The sequence below is a fragment of the Carcharhinus amblyrhynchos genome, chromosome 6, assembly GCF_965287045.1.
Source record: "Carcharhinus amblyrhynchos chromosome 6, sCarAmb.v2.hapA, whole genome shotgun sequence".
Lineage (NCBI taxonomy): Eukaryota > Metazoa > Chordata > Chondrichthyes > Carcharhiniformes > Carcharhinidae > Carcharhinus > Carcharhinus amblyrhynchos.
In genome coordinates this window covers 74082557-74100228 of record NC_137329.1, presented here as the reverse complement: position 1 = coordinate 74100228, position 17672 = coordinate 74082557, and the positions used below count along the sequence as shown (strand labels likewise).

The following is a 17672-nucleotide window of genomic DNA, read 5'->3' as shown; positions in this document are numbered from 1 at the left end:
GCTGCAAAGGATATATTCCCAAAACAGAAAGGGAAAAGACAAGGACTGGAACTTTCCAGCTGTTCACGTTCGTCGGTCCTGGTCTTCCAGTCCGATGGTGCATCCCGCTGTGGCATTCCGGTGGCAAAGGGCACATTCAACGGGAAGCCCCATGGACAATGGTGGAAGCAGAAGGCCTCTCTACCAATCAATGGTCGCCCACCATCATGGCGGGTTGAACATAGATCTCACCCCCTGGGGACTGGATGACAGATGACCAGCAATATTGATAGGGGAAAGAAATTATTAGGAAGAAATAGAGAAGAAGCTAATGAATTATTGTGTGGCGACTAGAGAGAAATGGTATAGTGAGATGTGTGATGAAATACTGGAGCTGGAAAGAAGTCACAAAATGAGAGTTATGCACCAGAAATCCTTTAACAGATAGAAAGGAAGGAATAACATTAGATTAAGCCAAAGCTGATAAAATATTGTTTGAAAGGGATGTGATAGCAAAAAGATGGCTAGAATGTATAAATGAATTGTACATTGATCCACATCTAGGTAGGTCTCAAAATGTAAATACAACAATGGATGAGATGTAAAAACTACTTTGAAATGGATGAGTACAGGAAAAACTCCAGGCATAGATGAAGTAATAGCAGAACATCTAATAACCATTCATGAAACAGAATTAGAAGTGATAACAAAACTTTGTGATCAAAGATATATCAAAAGATAAATCCCAAGTGATGTGGGACATTTGTTATTCATTAAATACCTGAGAAACCTAAAGTAATTGAGTGCAATCATTTTAGAACTATAAATTAATAAGTCATCACATTAAAGTGATCTTAAAAATCATTACGGAAAGACATAAGAACACATTTGAAGTAGAAATTGGTGAGACACAGATTTGATTTGGAGTAGGAAGAAGAGAGGGAATATTCAACCTGCGAACAATCTTTAACAAACATCTACAAGTAAACAAGAACATTTCCACATACTTCATAGATAATGAAATAGCGTTTGACCATGTTTATCGCAATGTTAATATTTGTATTGCTAAAACATGACATTGACAGTAAAGATCTGAAATTTATCTAAAGGCTATATTAGGCCAAATAGTGAGTATTAGGCTAGGGGATGAACAATCAGATACGTTTCCAGTGAAGAGAGGTGCAGAATGAGGTGTGTGTACTGTTGGCAAAATTATGCAATCTGTACACTGAACAGATTAGATCTATGTACAGGGGTTGAAATTGGAGACCAGAATGTAACAGACTTATACATTAATGACATTGCGCTAATTGCAGAATCAAAAAAAGCCCTGCACAGGATGGTAGATTTAGATAAAATGGATTGAGTATGAACACTGAAAGGACAAAAACAGTGGCAGAAAATATAAATTAGAAGAAACTAGAGTGAAGTTGAAGTGGATGTGTCACACTGGAACAAGTAGATAAATTTGTCTGTTGAGGATAAATGATAACAGAGGATGGCAGATGTGATGCAGAACTGAGGAGGAGGGTAGAGATTACCAAAAATAATTTTGTGAAGATGAAGGATGTGCTCACAACAAGAGAACTCAAGCTGTTGTCAAGGGGCAAAACTCATAAGATGCTATATTCAATCCACTTTCCAATTTGCCTTAGAAACCCAGACCACAAGTAAAGACCAGACAAAGAAAACAGAGGCCTTTGGAATGTAGATGCTATGACGTTTACTAAAAATTCTCTATACAGATCATGAGACAAATGAAGAGATGCCAGAAATTGCAAGATGTAAAAGAACTTTAAAAAGTAACGTCCAGAATAGAAAATGTCAGTGTTTTGGCTATTTGATCAGAGCTGAAAAAGAACAGTGATCTCTTCTAGACAGTAAAGTGGAGACAGCAGAAAGACATGTTGACCTGGGTGTAGTTGGATGACAGACCTCAGCGCGAGGTAGCAGATGAGCTACAGTGGATGTGTGAGGGTGGCACAAGACAGACAAGTGGCATCACTGCATTCCCTGCTTCCTTTGTCATTCCATTGATTGCTGCGCCTTCAGATGCCTAGGCCTTAAATGTTGGAATTCCCTCCCTAAACGTTGTGGCCTCTCCATTTCCCTCTCTTCAGATGCTCTTAAAGCTATGGCTAAATGTCTGCCACTTAATGTCTCCTCCTAAGCCACGGTGTCAATTTTTGTCTGGTTACAATGCTGGGAAATGTTTTTATTATATTAAAGGCACTATATAAATGCAAGTTTTTTTTGTGCTGGGAGTTTGGATAGAATGGTGAATGGATCCCATTATGTCTTATGCAGGTTTTCTAATGTGGTTTTAATGGTTTGATTCTGATCTGGAATTGTATTGGAGCCTGCTATCCATCTCAAAATTCTGTCTTCAGTAGCACGTATGAGCTAAAATATTGTCCACAAGTGGAAGAGTCAAAAAGATGGGCGTACCTTTTAATAGATGAAGCAGGGCCAGAGGAAACTTTAACAGGAAATGTATTAAAGAAACATGGCAAAAGACTTTGGCTGGGATTTTCCAGTCCCATCAGTGGTGGGTGTAATGGTGGGCGGGTGGAGGAGCATGGTACCTAACAAATTGGTTTCCTGCTGGTGTGAAATGGTGGCAGTAATGTGTGCTTCTGTCTGTCATGATGGCTGACCATTCCCACGTGAAGCTGTTTTGCATCCAATTAACAGGATGCAGATGAAACCCAATTGGAATGATCCCCCTCCCTCAACCCCAAACCATCCAAATTTCTGCATCGTCTACAGGATCTCACACGTGATCAACCGAGTAAGTAACTAGAATCACTGTGGTCATTGGCGCCTTGGATTGCGGTGAAAGCGAGATACATTTAATGAAGGGAAGAGTGAGGATTCAATGATTTAAAATGATTGGGTTGCCTAAAAGACAATTTCCCCTCATGGACCATACTTTTGTGTGCAGCATATGTTATTTAGTGCTACTTCTCCTATTAATAGATGAGAATTTGCATGACAGAATGTTTCATAACTCTTCTGAAACAATGAATTATTTTGGATGTGCAAGACTGGTTAAAATGACCAGTGTAGCAAACATTTTGTGTACAGCAGCATCCCACAAATGAGATGGCTGGGTTGTGGTTGATATGTTGGATGAGAAGAATGTTGTCAGGAGAACTCCTAGCTATCTTCGCACAGCACCATTGGACTCTTAGCCTCCACCTGAACCAATAGGACAGGCAGATGGAGCCTCGTCCGACAGGTGGCAGCTTTGGCAGTGCAGCCCGCCCTCTGTACTTCACGGGAGTTTGTTGAGGTAGTGAGTTTGAGGCATGACCCAAGAGACACGACTGGTGTATGCTGAGCACAACCGAAACATGTCAGTCTGTGAATTGGTAACTTGAGGCCGTCACTGTACATTTTACTGTTGCCTTTTCTGCCCCCATTTTCCTCAGCACTACAATCCAGGAAACTCGAGGGCTTTCCCAGTAGCCAGCACTACAACCCCCTCTTATCCTTCCCAGATCTTTGTGACTGCAAGTGGCGGATTTGCCTCCAATAACCTGATTCCAATGACTGAGCTGCTCCCATCCGTTACCAACCCTGAGCATCTCTCCTACCTTCCTGATATTCCTCAAATTCAGGTAAAAATGAACATCGGAACACAAAAGGGACAGGTTGAGCCGACCCTTTGTGAAGGTGCAGTTTGGAACATGTGAGGCGGGGTGGGGTGGGGGTTAGGATGGGTGAATGAATTTGAGAAAAGCTTTACTGTTTGTTACGTTGCTAAACACAAGACACCAGCCCACCTGAAAGGGAGATGGCTCCGAGTTCATGGAAGTGTGTCAGCTGAATTCACTACAAATACAGAAGAAGCTTTCCATACCCACTCCTGGTTTTAGACCAGACTGCCAGTGACTTGACCTGCTAACCTTGCCACATGCTCCAGCACTCCAGCGTACTGTATTGTTGGAGATGAGACATCTAAACTCCATTTGCCTGCCCCATTGGGTCAGGTGGATGTTAAATAATTCCAAGGCACAGTGGGAAGGAAAGAAGGACATTCATCTTGTCTTGAACACCATCCCTGTCCCCACACAATTAACTGTGACCTATCTCATGGCCTTGGGATGTTGCTGGATGCCAAATGGTTTTGACCTCTATTATACTGATTGTGTAATGTTAGTAACCAACAGAAAATAGCACAATTGGTACAGCACAGAAGGAGGCCATTTGGGCCACTGTGTCTGCACCGGCTCTCTGAGCATTTTATCTCATGCTATTCTCTGGTCACCTATAGAATTTCTTCTTTTCAAATAGTCGTCTCCTTGAAGCCTCGATTTAACCTGCATCCATCACAGGCAATACGTTCCAGATCAGAACCACTTGCTGTGTGAGAAGATTTTTTCCTCGTTTTGCTTTTGCCAATTTGGTTAAATCTGTGCCCTCTTGTTAGTGGTCCTTTCAAGATCTATGCTGTCCAAGCCCTTCTCGATTTTGAATAATCCTATCAAGTCCTTACCTCAGCTGCCTTTTCTCCAAGGAAGAGTCCCAACCTCTCCAAACTATCTTCCTAATTGAAGCTTCACATCCCTGCAACCATTTTTGCAAACCTCTTCTGCGCTCTCTCCATCCTTCTGAAAATGCAGTGCCCAGAACTGTGCACAATATTCCAGCTAAGGTCTAACTAGCGTCTTCTACAGAGAAATCATAGAAACCCCACAATGCAAAAATAGGCCATTTGGCCCATCGAGTTTGCACCAACTATCCGAAAGAGCATCCTACCCACACCCACCTCTTCGCCTTATCCCCATAACCCTGCGCATTTATCATTGCCAATCCACCTAATCTGCACATCTTCGGACTGTGGAAGAAAACTGGAGAACCTGGAGGAAACCCATGCAGATATGGGGAGAATGTGTAAACTCCACAAAGACCCACAGCTGGAATTGAACCCAGATCCTTGGTACTGTGAGGCAGCTGTGAGTGCTAACTGTGCACTGCTTTTGAAGTTGGTCACTGTCCCAAGTTTTGTATCATCTGCAAATTTTGAAATTGCTCTCTATACACCAAGTCTATCAGGAGAAGCCAGAGTCCCAGTCCCAGCCCCTGGGAAAGTCCAGCATAAAACTTCCTCCAGCCTGAAAAAATATCCATTAACCATTGCTCCCTATTTCCAATCACTCAACCAATTTTGTATCCGTGTTGCTGCTGTCCCTTTTATCCTATTAGCAATAACTGCACATGAATTTTCCTGCCCGCACTCACTTAAACACCCATTTTATAAACAGTAGGGTATGAGTGACCATGCACACACACGCACTCAGACACATGTTCACACAGCTCTCAGCTGAGGCAGGGGAAAGAATAATTCCACTCAGCCGTTGTAAACAGGTACTGACTGGAAGCCATTAGTGCATGCATTTGTGCCCATGGAGCATGAGGGAGGAAAGGGGAAGAGCAGGTTTGGTGAGTTCCAAGTGTTGGGTTCCTCCAATCCCCAAACCAGCTGGTCCCAGCTCTCGGGTGCAGATCGGTGATGTCACTGGGCCAGAGGTGGGAAATTACATTTCTGAGGTCCGATTTGCTGAATGGAGATCAAAGTGAGGTCAAAGGTGTAATTCGCCTAGCATCGATAGCAGCATCTATCTCTGCTACAGGGCCATGCAAGCAGTCAGTCCAACAATAAAAAGGCTGAGGAAAGAACATCTCCAATCCACAACGCCACCCCCACCCCCCCCACACCCCCACCGCAACACTTGCTTTGTTTCGCACTTAGTCCTGTGTCCCGTAGTGTCATTAGATGTAGAGCACTGAAGGCTGTCTATAATCTCTATTTTAAGTGTTTACAGTTTCATGGTGCAGTTTGTATTTCTTCCATTTACTGACACACTCTGATAACTTGCATTGTTTTTCGGGAATGTCCGTTCGCACATGTTCACTACATATGTCCACATACAGGTAAAAAGGTTGGAGAAATATTCCAGGCTTGCAATTTAGTCTTAAAGGAAGAACATGTTTTGCTTTCTAAGCCAGAAGTGAAATTGAGTAGGAGAATGATCCCGAGGAAAAACCATGCTTCGAACTCCTGTTTCGAGCATTCTGAAGAGTCTGCCCTGAAAACCCAGAGGCCAAGCCACTGTCAAACCAAGGGAGAATACTGAAGAAAGGAAAAAACTAGACTTGCATTTATACAGTGTCTTTCATGACCTCAGTTGCAAAGTGCTTGAGATCCCTATGAATTACTTTTGAAGTGGAATTGTTGTAGTAACCTGACAGCCAATTTGCACACAAACTCCTACTAACTGCAATGTGATAAATGACCAGATGATCTGCTTTTGTATGTTGATTGGAAAAAGACCTCTTCTGGTTTTTCTTGTCTCCCGTTACCACAGAGCACCAGTAACCAAGTTGAGGCGCTAACTCTATTTAACTGTTGAATAATCTCATCTTATTTAAAAATGAGCATTTTGAATAGTGCTTCTTCTCTCTTTCAAACTGCAGCTGGATGATGCGGGGTCAGTATTGCTGGAAAGCTTGTTGAACAGAGAGAGGAATAGCAATGGCATGGCATCAAGACCATCAGCAACTAGCACCAACCCTTCTCCTGGTCCTTCTGTCCCCTCTCCTGGGCATACAGGTAACTCAGTGCCATGGGTTTTTGATCTTCTCACCAACATGAGGTACTGTTGAAAGAGAGAGAATTGTTAATAACTAATATGGGACCCATTAGAACAGGAGACTTCTGCCCTTCGTGCGGCTGGAACTGATAGACGAGCTTATGATGTAACAGCAACTTAGAATTGCATATTTCTATAGAAATGTATTTCTGAATCAAAGGGTATTTGTTTTTGGAGGGAAAGCTCTGAGAGTCACTGACCCCCAATAGGATTGTTCATAGAATTGTAGAATCTATAATGCAGAAAGAGGCCATTTGGCCCATTGAGTCTGCACCTACCACAATTCCACACAGGCGCCATCCTCATAACCCCATACATTTGCCCTAGTTAATCCCCCTGACACCAAGGGGCAAATTAGCATGGCCAATGTACCTAACCCACACATCTTTGGACTGTGAGGAAACTAGAGCACCTGGAAGAAACCCATGCAGACATGCGGAGAATGTCTGTAAAATTTGCACAGTGACCCAAGCTGGGAATTGAACCTAGGTCCCTGGCGCTGTAAGGCAGCAGTGCTAACCACTGTGTCACTGTGCCGACTGTTGCAATTGCAGCAAGCGTTGTGTCACCTCACCCATCTCTTTTCTTTGTTGACTTTTCGATTGTTTTGAGGATGAGCTCTGGCAGAGGCACCTGTACCATTGGTGGGCTTCTGCCCGTGAGCTGGGCAACTCCTGGTCATGGATGTCAGCAGTTCCTCCTGGAATTAACACGTGATTGGACATATTTTGGGACCTGCTGAGAGAGCTCAGACTGATGGGATGACAAACTCCCCTTTGTCTGTTACCATGGAGCGTTCTGATGCATTGAATCTAAGCTATTTGGGGATCTGGCCCATGGCACAGTGCTGAATATTATGAGAGGATTAGGACTAGGCTGGATTGTGATGCCCTCACAGTTTAGAAGGCTGACATCACATGCTATACTGATCATGAGCGCCTGTGCTGATTGCAGCAAGGGTTTATTTGGATTGAGTTCAATGTTTTGATCTATTTTCTCTTATTTCCTAGGGTCAGTGACTGTCACCAGTGTTCATGTCCCAGGACGCACTTCCAGCACCTCCAGCACTGGCAGCAGAGGGAGGTGAGTGAGGCCTTACTGATCTGACTGACTATAAATGAACACTTTCTTTGTAATGCACCAATCTCCTTGTTTCATTATAATCTCTCAACAGAGTCCAAAGATATGTGGGTTAGGTGGATTGGGCATGCTAAACTGCCCCTTAGTTTCAGGTGGATTATGTATAGTAAAAGCATGGGGTTATGGGGATGTGGCCTGATTGGAATTGTGGTCGGTGCAGACTCAATGGGCCAAATGGCCTCCTTGTGCACTGTAGACTCATTGATTCTATGAACGGAGGTTGAGCGGCATCCTGATAGAGGTGTACAAAATTGAGTGGCTTGGACAGAGTGGGTAGTCAGATGCTCTTTCCTAGGGTAGAAAAGTCAAGTACTAGGGGACATAGATTTAAGGTGCCTGGGGAAAAGTTTAGAGGAGATGTGCAAAGCAAGTGTTCTTACACAGAGGGTGGTGAATGTCTGGAATGTACTGCCCAGAGAGTTGGAGGGAACAGGTACGAGTGGCATTTAAGGGGCATCTAGACGAATACATGAATGGGATGAAAATGGAAGGATACAGACTCTAAGTGCATATGATTTTAGTTCAGACAGGCATCATGATCACGCAGGCTTGGAGGGCCGAAGGGCCTGTTCCTGTGCTGTATTGTTCTTTGTTCTTTATTCATTCTCTGTCTCTCTCCTCGCACTGTTTTAGTTGCACCTCATCAAGCAGGCTGTCGAGGCCCGAGTCTCAGCAGATGACCCCGGTCGTTCGGTTGGAACCTATTAAAATCAAGCAGGAGGCCATTTTGGAGGATGACCTCTGTGATTTCCCCATTATTGTGGTGAAGCAAGAGCCTGGGGAGGAAGTTGCAGATCCATGTGAGGTTAGTTTGAGCATTTGTACTAATCCATTAATGTAGAATTTTTCCAAAAGCTTAATGTTCCAACACTTGTACAGATTTTCTGACAGAATCCAAGTGGTTAATTGTAGGAATAGGAAATGATTTAGAAAGCTCTCAAATGCTGGTGTTTGTCTCCTGTCTGACACTGTTGTAAACTAATTTATTGAGATTTATTAATGTGATTAGTCAAGAGCTTAATTATCACTGTCATGTCACAATCAGAATAGGGAGACCAAAATCTGCAACAGAACTGTAGAACAGTTTTCAATTCTTTCCACTTTAATGAAAACCACAGGTCAAGAGTAGACGAGATACACAGTGGTAAAAGCCTACATGATGGAACAAAATTAAAGCCTGTGGTAATTATTAAATGTAAAACCATGAGTTTATGTGCAACATTGGGATGAAGTGGAGTTGTGGATTGATAATGTGTGAATAATGTTCCCGTGCCACAATGATTTAATTAATATAACTGATGGAATGTTTCTCTTCCACATTTCAAAATGGTGGCCAGCCACACTGGCAGTTCCTAGCTTATACTCAGCGTAAAAGGGTGGCACGGTTAGCACTAGGGATCTGGGCTTGATTCCTGGCTTGTGTCACTGTCGGTGTGGTGTTTGCATATTCTCCTCGTATCTGTGTGGGTTTCCTCCGAGCGCTCCAATTTCCTTCCACAGTCCAAAAGATGTGCTTGTTGGGTGCATTGGTCACTAAATTCTTCCTCAGTGTACCCGAACAGGCACCAGAGTGTGGCGACTAGGGGATTTGCACAGTAACTTCATTGCAGTGTTAATGTAAGTCCACTTGTGACACTAAATAAACAAGTTAATCCCTCTTTATGGAAGGATTGTTTGAAGCTTCAGAAGTTGATTTATATGCTGCAATCCACTATAAATTCAAGTTGTTTCCTTTTTGTCCATTAATACAATTTCAAAACTCAAACCTACTTTCAGAAAAAATATTTGTTGCTGTAACTTCTTCTGTGTCTCAGTCTTCCAGTTCTATTGTAATCTATTGGCTTTCATGGTACATGGGGTTGACGAACCAATACTGCCTCCTTCACTTCAGTGACTGTTCTCAGATTGGAGGTGTTTTCACTGAGGAGCAATGACTCTTCACTTTGGGCTCCTTATTGAAGTAAGAGGCTGGGTGTATCCATCACCAGCCGCAAGTGTCTGGTTGGCACAAATAATTGCACAGTTCAGACTTATGAAGTTTATTTTGTTTGATTGGATCTTCATCTATAAATAATTGTACTAGTTGTGCCTCCTAGCCAAGGGGGCTCTGATAGAATTACTTTCATCTATTCAAACTCAAAGCTGACATGAGGAACAATATGATGACTTGTAGCAAAAGTCAATGCTCACACACTGTGAGGGATGATTTACTGAGAGGCCTTCAGGAATTGGCTTTTATTTATTTACTTTTATTGTTCATTCTCAGAACATGGACACCATTGTCAAGGTTTGCACTTTTTGCCATGATAGTTGCCTCTGAGGAGGGAACCTTCTTGAACCACTGCAGTATGTGTCCACTTGTGATATCAAGGTTGCTCCTAAACTTTGACAAGTGGCGGTGAAGTAACCTTAATCATTATATTCCCTCTTGCAAATTGTGTATACGTTTTAAAGGGACTTTAGCGTTCTCTCTTGCTTTGTGTGCTGTATGACATTACCAGATCTCTTGAACTGTGTGTCGTGATGCACTGACTCTAATTGATGCTCTCCAAGAATGTGGAGAAATGCTATGGGCAAGAGGGCAGAAAGGTTCTAGAACATAAGAACGTAAGAAATAGGAGCAGGAGTAGGCCATCTAGCCCTTTGAGCCTGCCCCGCCATTCAATAAGATCATGGCTGATCTGTCGTGGCTCAGTTCCACATTCCCGCCCTCTCCCCATAACCCTTAATCCCCTCACTTATCAAAAACCCATCAACCTGCGTCTTAAAAATATTTAGCGAGGCAGCCTCCACCACTTCAACGGGCAGAGAATTCCAGAGATTCACCACCCTTTGAGTGAAGAAGTTCCTCCTCAACTCCGTTCTAAACCGCCGCCCCTTTATCTTGAGGCTGTGCCCCCTAGTCCTACTGCCCTTCCTGAGCGGGAAGAGTCTCTCCACCTCTATCCTATCCATCCCATTCATCATCTTATACGTCTCAATGAGATCTCCCCTCATTCTTCTAAACTCTAACGAGTACAAGCCTAGTTTATTCAGCCTCTCCTCATAGCTCAACCCCCTCAACTCCGGTATCAGCCTAGTAAACCTCCTCTGCACTCCCTCCAAGGCCAAAATATCCTTGCGTAAGCGCGGCGACCAAAACGGCACACAGTACTCCAGCTGCGGCCTCACCAATGCCCTATACAGCCGCAGCAAGACCTCCCTACTTTTATATTCAATCCCCCTCGCTATGAAGGCCAGCATCCCATTCGCCTTCCTGACCACCTGCTGCACCTGCAAGCTGGGTTTTTGCGACTCATGCACAAGGACCCCGAGGTCCCTCTGCACCGTCGCCTGCTGCAGTTCTGCTGCGTATTAGATATCTCTCAATAGGCAGGGCAATGTATATGGTGGGGAGCCACCCCAAAGATCCAATGGCTTACCCTCCCCCATCCTCTGAGTTTTCTAGTTTAGGATTGCAAGGCAATTATCTGGGAAGTTCAATCTTCTGACAGATAATTGCACTCGACTGCGAACCATCCAGAAAACGTGACTTAATTTGCAAACTTTGGATTGTTCCGACTGCCAAAGCAGTATTAAACGTTGGGAGAATTAAAACCACTCCTAGTTTCTGCATAACTATTGTATTGCCCTCCTCTGATAACACATGGGGCACCTAACTAAACTGTCCCCCACTCAGTGCTGCTCATTGACTTAATGCACTTACTTTTGCCCTGACCCCTCAGTGACTGGAGCTTTGAACTTACTCGCTTTATGGCAGCTAGTGCTGTGAAAAAGGTTAGCATTGAGCTCCCCTAGATTACAATATTCCAGGAGGCCGCTGTGCTACACCAATCTCACTAGGCCTCAGTCAGATGGCGGACTGAGGTAGTATTGGCTGAATTTCAAGATAAATAATTACAAACCAAGTAGCAACCTGACTCGTTTGTCACTCCTTCAGAAGTTGTGGGCCTACAAGTGCAAACGAGCGCCACACGGGGATTGCCAGCTGCTCCCAAGCCAATTATCCTCCTGTGAAAATTGGTCAGCAATATGTCTGCATAATCTTTTCTCAATTAGGGGAGGATACGATGGATTTTCGATTAGAATTTCAATAAGCTTTGATAGAGAAGGGAATCAAGGATTGTAGAGGGTAAAATGGAGCTGAGACCACAGTCTGATAAGCCATGGTACAAACATGTGAAAAAAGCAGGAGTAGGCTATTCGGCCCCTTGAACCTGCTTCGTCATTTAATAAAATCATGGCTGTTCTGATAGTAACCTTGAACCTGCACCCTGCCTATCCCTGATAACCTACCACTTGCTTGCTTACCATCTGCTTCTGCCTTAAAAATATTTAAAAACTCTGCTTCCACCATTTTGTTAGGAAGAGAGTTCTAAAGACTCAAAGAACAACACAGCACAGGAAACAGGCCCTTCGGCCCAACAAGCCTGCACCGCCATTGTAACATTCAGTGAATGCCTCATCTACCTTCTTCTACCTATGACTTTTCTCTACGCCAGATTTGGGGAGGTCTAATTTAGGGACAATTTGTTAACACCAATCAGCCTAAAAGCATGTTTTTGGGATGTGGGAGGAAACCCACGCAGGCACGGGGAGAATGTGCAAACTCCCACAGACACTGACCCAGGTCTATGTACCTGCACAGCAAACAGTGATAGTCACTGCGCTGTCGTGTTGCCCATCAGTTGGTCCAGTTTAAGCGTACACTAACGACGTGAAGCACTAGGCAGCTCTCGAAGCATCATCCAAGAGCAGCTCTCGCGTGCCCCACTGCGTGTATGCCCCTTGTTGGCCAACAATGCAGACCGAATCACCTGTGGATATAAAAAAAAAGTCATCAATAAACATACACAGCTTATACAGATGTTCATGGAAGATCCGCAGAAGCTCAAATGTAAGACAGGTTAGCCATAAAATATGTTGGATGGCCCATAGGAATCTATTGACTCCAAGGAACGTCCTGAGGCTCTTGACCCTTATTTAGGGCAGTCTTTTGTATCCCTCCGTCTCTAGTCTGCTCATGTGCCTATCTAGGTAAGCCTTAAACAACTCTAGAGTGCCTGCCTCCACCACCCTACTTGGCAGTGCATTCCAAGCTCCCACAACCCTCTGTGTGAAAAACCTTCCTCTATCATCTGAACTCTACATCTATATCTAATATGTGACTCGTAACACATTTCATCTCATCTTTTTAAATAGGCGAGCCCTTAATTTTAAACAGTGTTGTCACTAGATTCTCCCACAAGAGGGAACATCCTGTCCACACCCACCCTCTCAAGCTCCCTCAGGATCTAATAGGTTTCAATCAAGTTGCTTCTAACTCTTCTAAATTTCAGTGGATACAAGCCTAATCTGTTCAAAATTTCCTCATAAGATAATTCATCCATTCCAGGTTAAAACCATAGGGTTTCCTAATTAGTTGCTGTACTTAGTCTTTTATAATTAATATACTAGGATATCCAGATCCCTCTGCACATCAGAGCTTTGCAAACTCTTATTAAATAATTTAGATAAAAAACTGCTTTTTAATTCTTCTGTCAAAATGGACAGTTTCACGTTATACTCCATTTGACAGATCTTTGCCCACTCGCTTCTCAGTTCTCCAAACTTACTTTTTATAGTACCAATGCTTTTAAATAAAGATTGTTTTTATCTATTTCTGGCTAGCTGTCTCTCGCACTTTAATTTTTTTTTCCTCCTTATCAATCTTTGCTGTTTCTTATATTCTGCCCAATCTTTTGACCTGCACCTGTCTTTGCATAATTATATGCTTTTTCTTTATGTTTGATACTATTAACATTTCTAGTTAATCATGGATAGTGGGCCCCTTTGTTCGAATGTATCTATTCTGTGTGTTCGGAAACATCACCACAGCATTTCTATTGACTTATCACTTAACCTAATTTGCCAATTCAGTTTTTTGTGGTCTCATAATTGTCTTTATTTAGTCTCAAATCCACTCCTCTCTCCATCAAACTGAATGTAAGATTCAATCACATTATGATTGCAGCTAATTAGGGGTGCCTTCATTAAGAGATCATTAATTACTCTTGTCTTGTTGCACAATGCCAGATCAAGTAAAGCCTTCTCTCTGGTTGGCTCCAGAACACACTGTTCTCAAAACCTATTGTGAAAACATTCAATGAACTTATGTAGGCCACCTTTGTCCATGAAACTTATTCAGTCTATATGTAAATTAATGATTATCACCATGTATTTCTGACAAGCTCCCATTATTTCCTTCTTTATATTCCATGCTTACCGTGCCATTATTATTAGGGGACCAGCACATGACTCCCACAGATGACTTCTTGCCTTTAACATTTCTCATGTACTTATTGGATGGCAGAGTAAATGGCTTATGCCTAAGCCAATGTTACTCTAATGTCCTGTTACTCGATTAACCAAGTCTGCAAGTAGCTGCTTTATTAAAAAATTAGGTTTTGAGATGGGATGCTTCTAGCATTTATTGCCTTTGGGGCTTGATAGGAACTTGCTCCAGAAACCTGTGCAATCCAGCTTTGTAGCAGTTTGATAAAGGAGAGGACAGTGTATGGTATGCGGTATTAGGAACTGTCAGCATGATCCAGAGTGTGCTGGCTCCCAGGAAGTCCTTAGTCTCTCTCTGCGATATGAGCTTCAGCTCTGAATACTTTTTGACAAAGGCTCACCTTTGTCAGCTCTTTTCTGTCCTTACAGAGGCTGCCAGACCTGCTGAGATTTTCCAGCATTTTCTCTTTTGGTTTCAGGTTCTGGCATCTGTGGTAATTTGCTTTTATCCAGTACTACTTGTTGCACTGTGATGACACCTGCTGTTCTTTCTCTCTCCCCTGTAGCTAACGAACCAACAGAACAACAATGTCTCTCTCCCACCCGGTAAGTTGGTGACGGACGGGCAGATGGTTGGACACCGAGATGGAATGATCAAAGCGGACCCTCCAGACAGCACGGCATCCCCCTCCTCCAATATCGCAGACCTCCAGGACGGGCGGTCCCAGCCCACCGGGGCCACACACAAGCCCACACGGGCTGCGGGAGACAACGGGAAAGAGGATGATCCCAACGAGGACTGGTGTGCCGTCTGTCAGAATGGGGGCGACTTGCTCTGTTGTGAGAAGTGCCCCAAAGTCTTTCACCTTGTCTGCCACGTGCCGACTCTCCTCAACTTCCCAAGGTGAGGAACCTCCGCACTCTCCCCCAGCCAAGTGGAGAGTATTCCATTGTACTCTTGACTTGTTTCTTTGGAGATGGTGGACAGGCTTTTGTGTGGTGTGTTGGGGGCCGGTGGGGAGGGCAGTTGTTGTTGGGAGATGAGTAACTGACTGTAGTATTCCCTGATCTATTATGTGGCTGGCCTGGTTAAGTTTAGCGCTGTGGAAATGAACAGTTAGAGCACTTATTCTGAGCACTAGATCCTGAGCCCTGATCCATTTTGCGGTTTGCTGGGCTGTGTTTGATTGCAGTCCTTAGACACACACACACTGTTTCCACACACCAGTCATCAGTCTGTAAAATGAGCTCACTGGGGAGATGGAGATAGCAACTGGAATCAATTAATCTAAAATGCAAATGAGATTTCTTATAAATGTCTTGTGGCACAGTAAAGGTAATTTGAGACATGCTATGGTTAAGTGCAGCAGGATTGGGAGGAACAGGTGATTTTGGACCTATGGTTCCTGAAGCTTGTTATTGCTGGATTTTTCTTTGATTCATGTTGAAATCCATTGTAGAATAATTAATAACTTCATTATATTTGCAACATATAACTATCAAAATGGGAGAAGGTGATCTAGATGGAACTTGGTCTCTTTTAATCTTCAAGTTCCTACATTTCACCCTGCAAGCCTGCTCTCGCTGTGAGGTTGTTCAATTAAGAGCAGTTTTGCTAATTTGAAGCAGTCATCAGATGAGAGAAGTCTTTGCTGCCCTCAGCCTGGGCTGGTTTAAACCTAGGAGCCAGAGGTGTGAGGCGAGTGTGATTAGACCCACCCAGTAATGCTCAAGTGGTTTAAAGTCAGTTGATTGGTTTGGCATGTATAATTTACCACAGGTGGCAAAAGAGACGCAGCGTCAGTGAGAAATGAAGGTACAAAATGGGCCGAAGGGCCTCTTTCTGCACTGTAGAGTTCTATGATTCTATGAAAATTGAATATCACCCCTATTATAAACTGATGGCGATCTTGAACAAAGAATTGTAAATTCAACAGAGATCAGGGGAGTTCTTCCCAGTACTTTCACCGACACTAATCCCTCAACCAATGTCGCTTAAAAAAAATTGGCCATTTCTCTCAATGCTGTTTGTGGGATCTTGCTGTGCTCAACTTGGCTGCCAGCTTTACTGCATTACAACAGTGACATGCTTTGAGACAGATTTGGGATGTTCTGAAGTTGCGAAAGGTGTCACATAAATGCTGAGCCTATTCCAGCAGTAATTCAGTGCTGTGATTGAGGTCTGGTAGGCTTGTTTGGTAAGATGGGCTGAAGGGCTTCCCTACCCTGTACTGATCTATTGTGCCTACGTTGTGAATATTGCAAGCGTCTCATCTGTCCCTGAACTGGTTTATTTGTTCTGTTTAGTGGCGAGTGGATCTGCACGTTCTGTCGTGACCCGGTGAACCCGGAAGTGGTGTACGATTGCGATGACCAATGGCAAACAGGCGAGAAGAGGAAAGTGGGTGGAGTCTCTGAAATGGCTCCAGTCGATCAAAGGGTATGTACGTCCCAATAGTTTCCCTATTCCTGGAAACCAATAATGTTTCTTACCCTATCACACCAGGGGCGAACGGTAGATGAATAGAGGTGTGATAGCGGACAGTCATGTTCAGTGGGGAGCACTCTGACCTCTAAGTCAGAAGGTTATAAGTTCAAGCCCCAGTCCAGAGACTTGAGCACAAATCTAGGCTGACACTATTGAGGGAGTGCTGCACTGTCAAAGGTGTGGTCTTCTAGACGAGACATTGGGCCCCTAGCTTCCCTTTCCGATGGGCGTAAAAGATTTGATGACGCTATTAAAAGAATGGAGGACCTTTAGCTGGTGGCCTGACCAATATTTATTCCTCAACTAATTTCCATAAACAAATCTTCGTGGTCGTTATTTCCTTGCGGGAGTTTGCTGTTTTGGCAAATTGCATGCCATGTTCCCTACGTGGCAACACTACTAGCAGTTAAACACACACAAGTTGTGAGTGTACCACACAAATGCAGGTTCTCTCTTATAAATTTAAATTTTCCCTGTAAATTTAAGCCAAAGGTGGTTTTCCATTGCTAAACTTTAGTCGCAAAATTGAGAGATTTCTTTGGGATTCTTGCGGCATGGTGGCACAGTGGTTAGCCTCACAGTGCCGGGGACACAGGTTCAATTCCAGCCTCAGGTCACTGTGTGGAGTTTGCACTTTCTCCCTGTATCTGTGTGGGTTTCTTCCGGGTGCTCTGGTTTCCTCCCACAGTCCAAAGATGTGCAGTTGACTGGCCATGCTAAATTGACCCTAGTGTGAGGGGGATTAGAAAGGTAAATGTGTGGGGTTAAGGGAATAGGGCCAGGGTAGGTTTATGGTTGGTGAAGACATGATGGGCTGAATGGTCTCCTTCTATACTGTAGAGATTCTATGAACAATAACACCTCCTCTTGAATCTTGCAGCCGGTGTGTTGAATCTGTTGAGTACTAACCAAAACATGATGGGTTCTGAAATTCATTCTTGTTTAGTCCAACATTATTCACTGAGGTTTCATTAGGCTTAGCATGCCAGTGGAGGCCATGTTCACAGGAAAACCATACTGTGGAATAGCACGTCATTGAATCACAGAATCCTTACAATGCTGAAGGAGGCCATTTGGCCCATCGAGACAGCATCGACCACAAACCCACCCAGGCCCTACTCCTGTAACCCCAT

The 17672-nt window shown here is 43.7% G+C and overlaps 1 protein-coding gene across 2 annotated transcripts in view; it reads left to right on the top strand.

Annotated features, from left to right (window-relative positions):
* LOC145344006 (transcription intermediary factor 1-alpha-like) overlaps nt 1-17672 on the top strand; it is a 127355-nt gene that overhangs the window by 102266 nt on the left and 7417 nt on the right. The window contains exons 11-16 of one of the 2 annotated variants that reach the window (XM_080190657.1): nt 3414-3602; nt 6463-6598; nt 7649-7721; nt 8412-8583; nt 14618-14955; nt 16359-16491. In XM_080190657.1, the coding sequence (XP_080046783.1) occupies nt 3414-3602; nt 6463-6598; nt 7649-7721; nt 8412-8583; nt 14618-14955; nt 16359-16491 (1041 nt within the window). The remainder of the gene's footprint in view (nt 1-3413; nt 3603-6462; nt 6599-7648; nt 7722-8411; nt 8584-14617; nt 14956-16358; nt 16492-17672) is intronic. The other variant, XM_080190658.1, reaches the window with a different exon arrangement.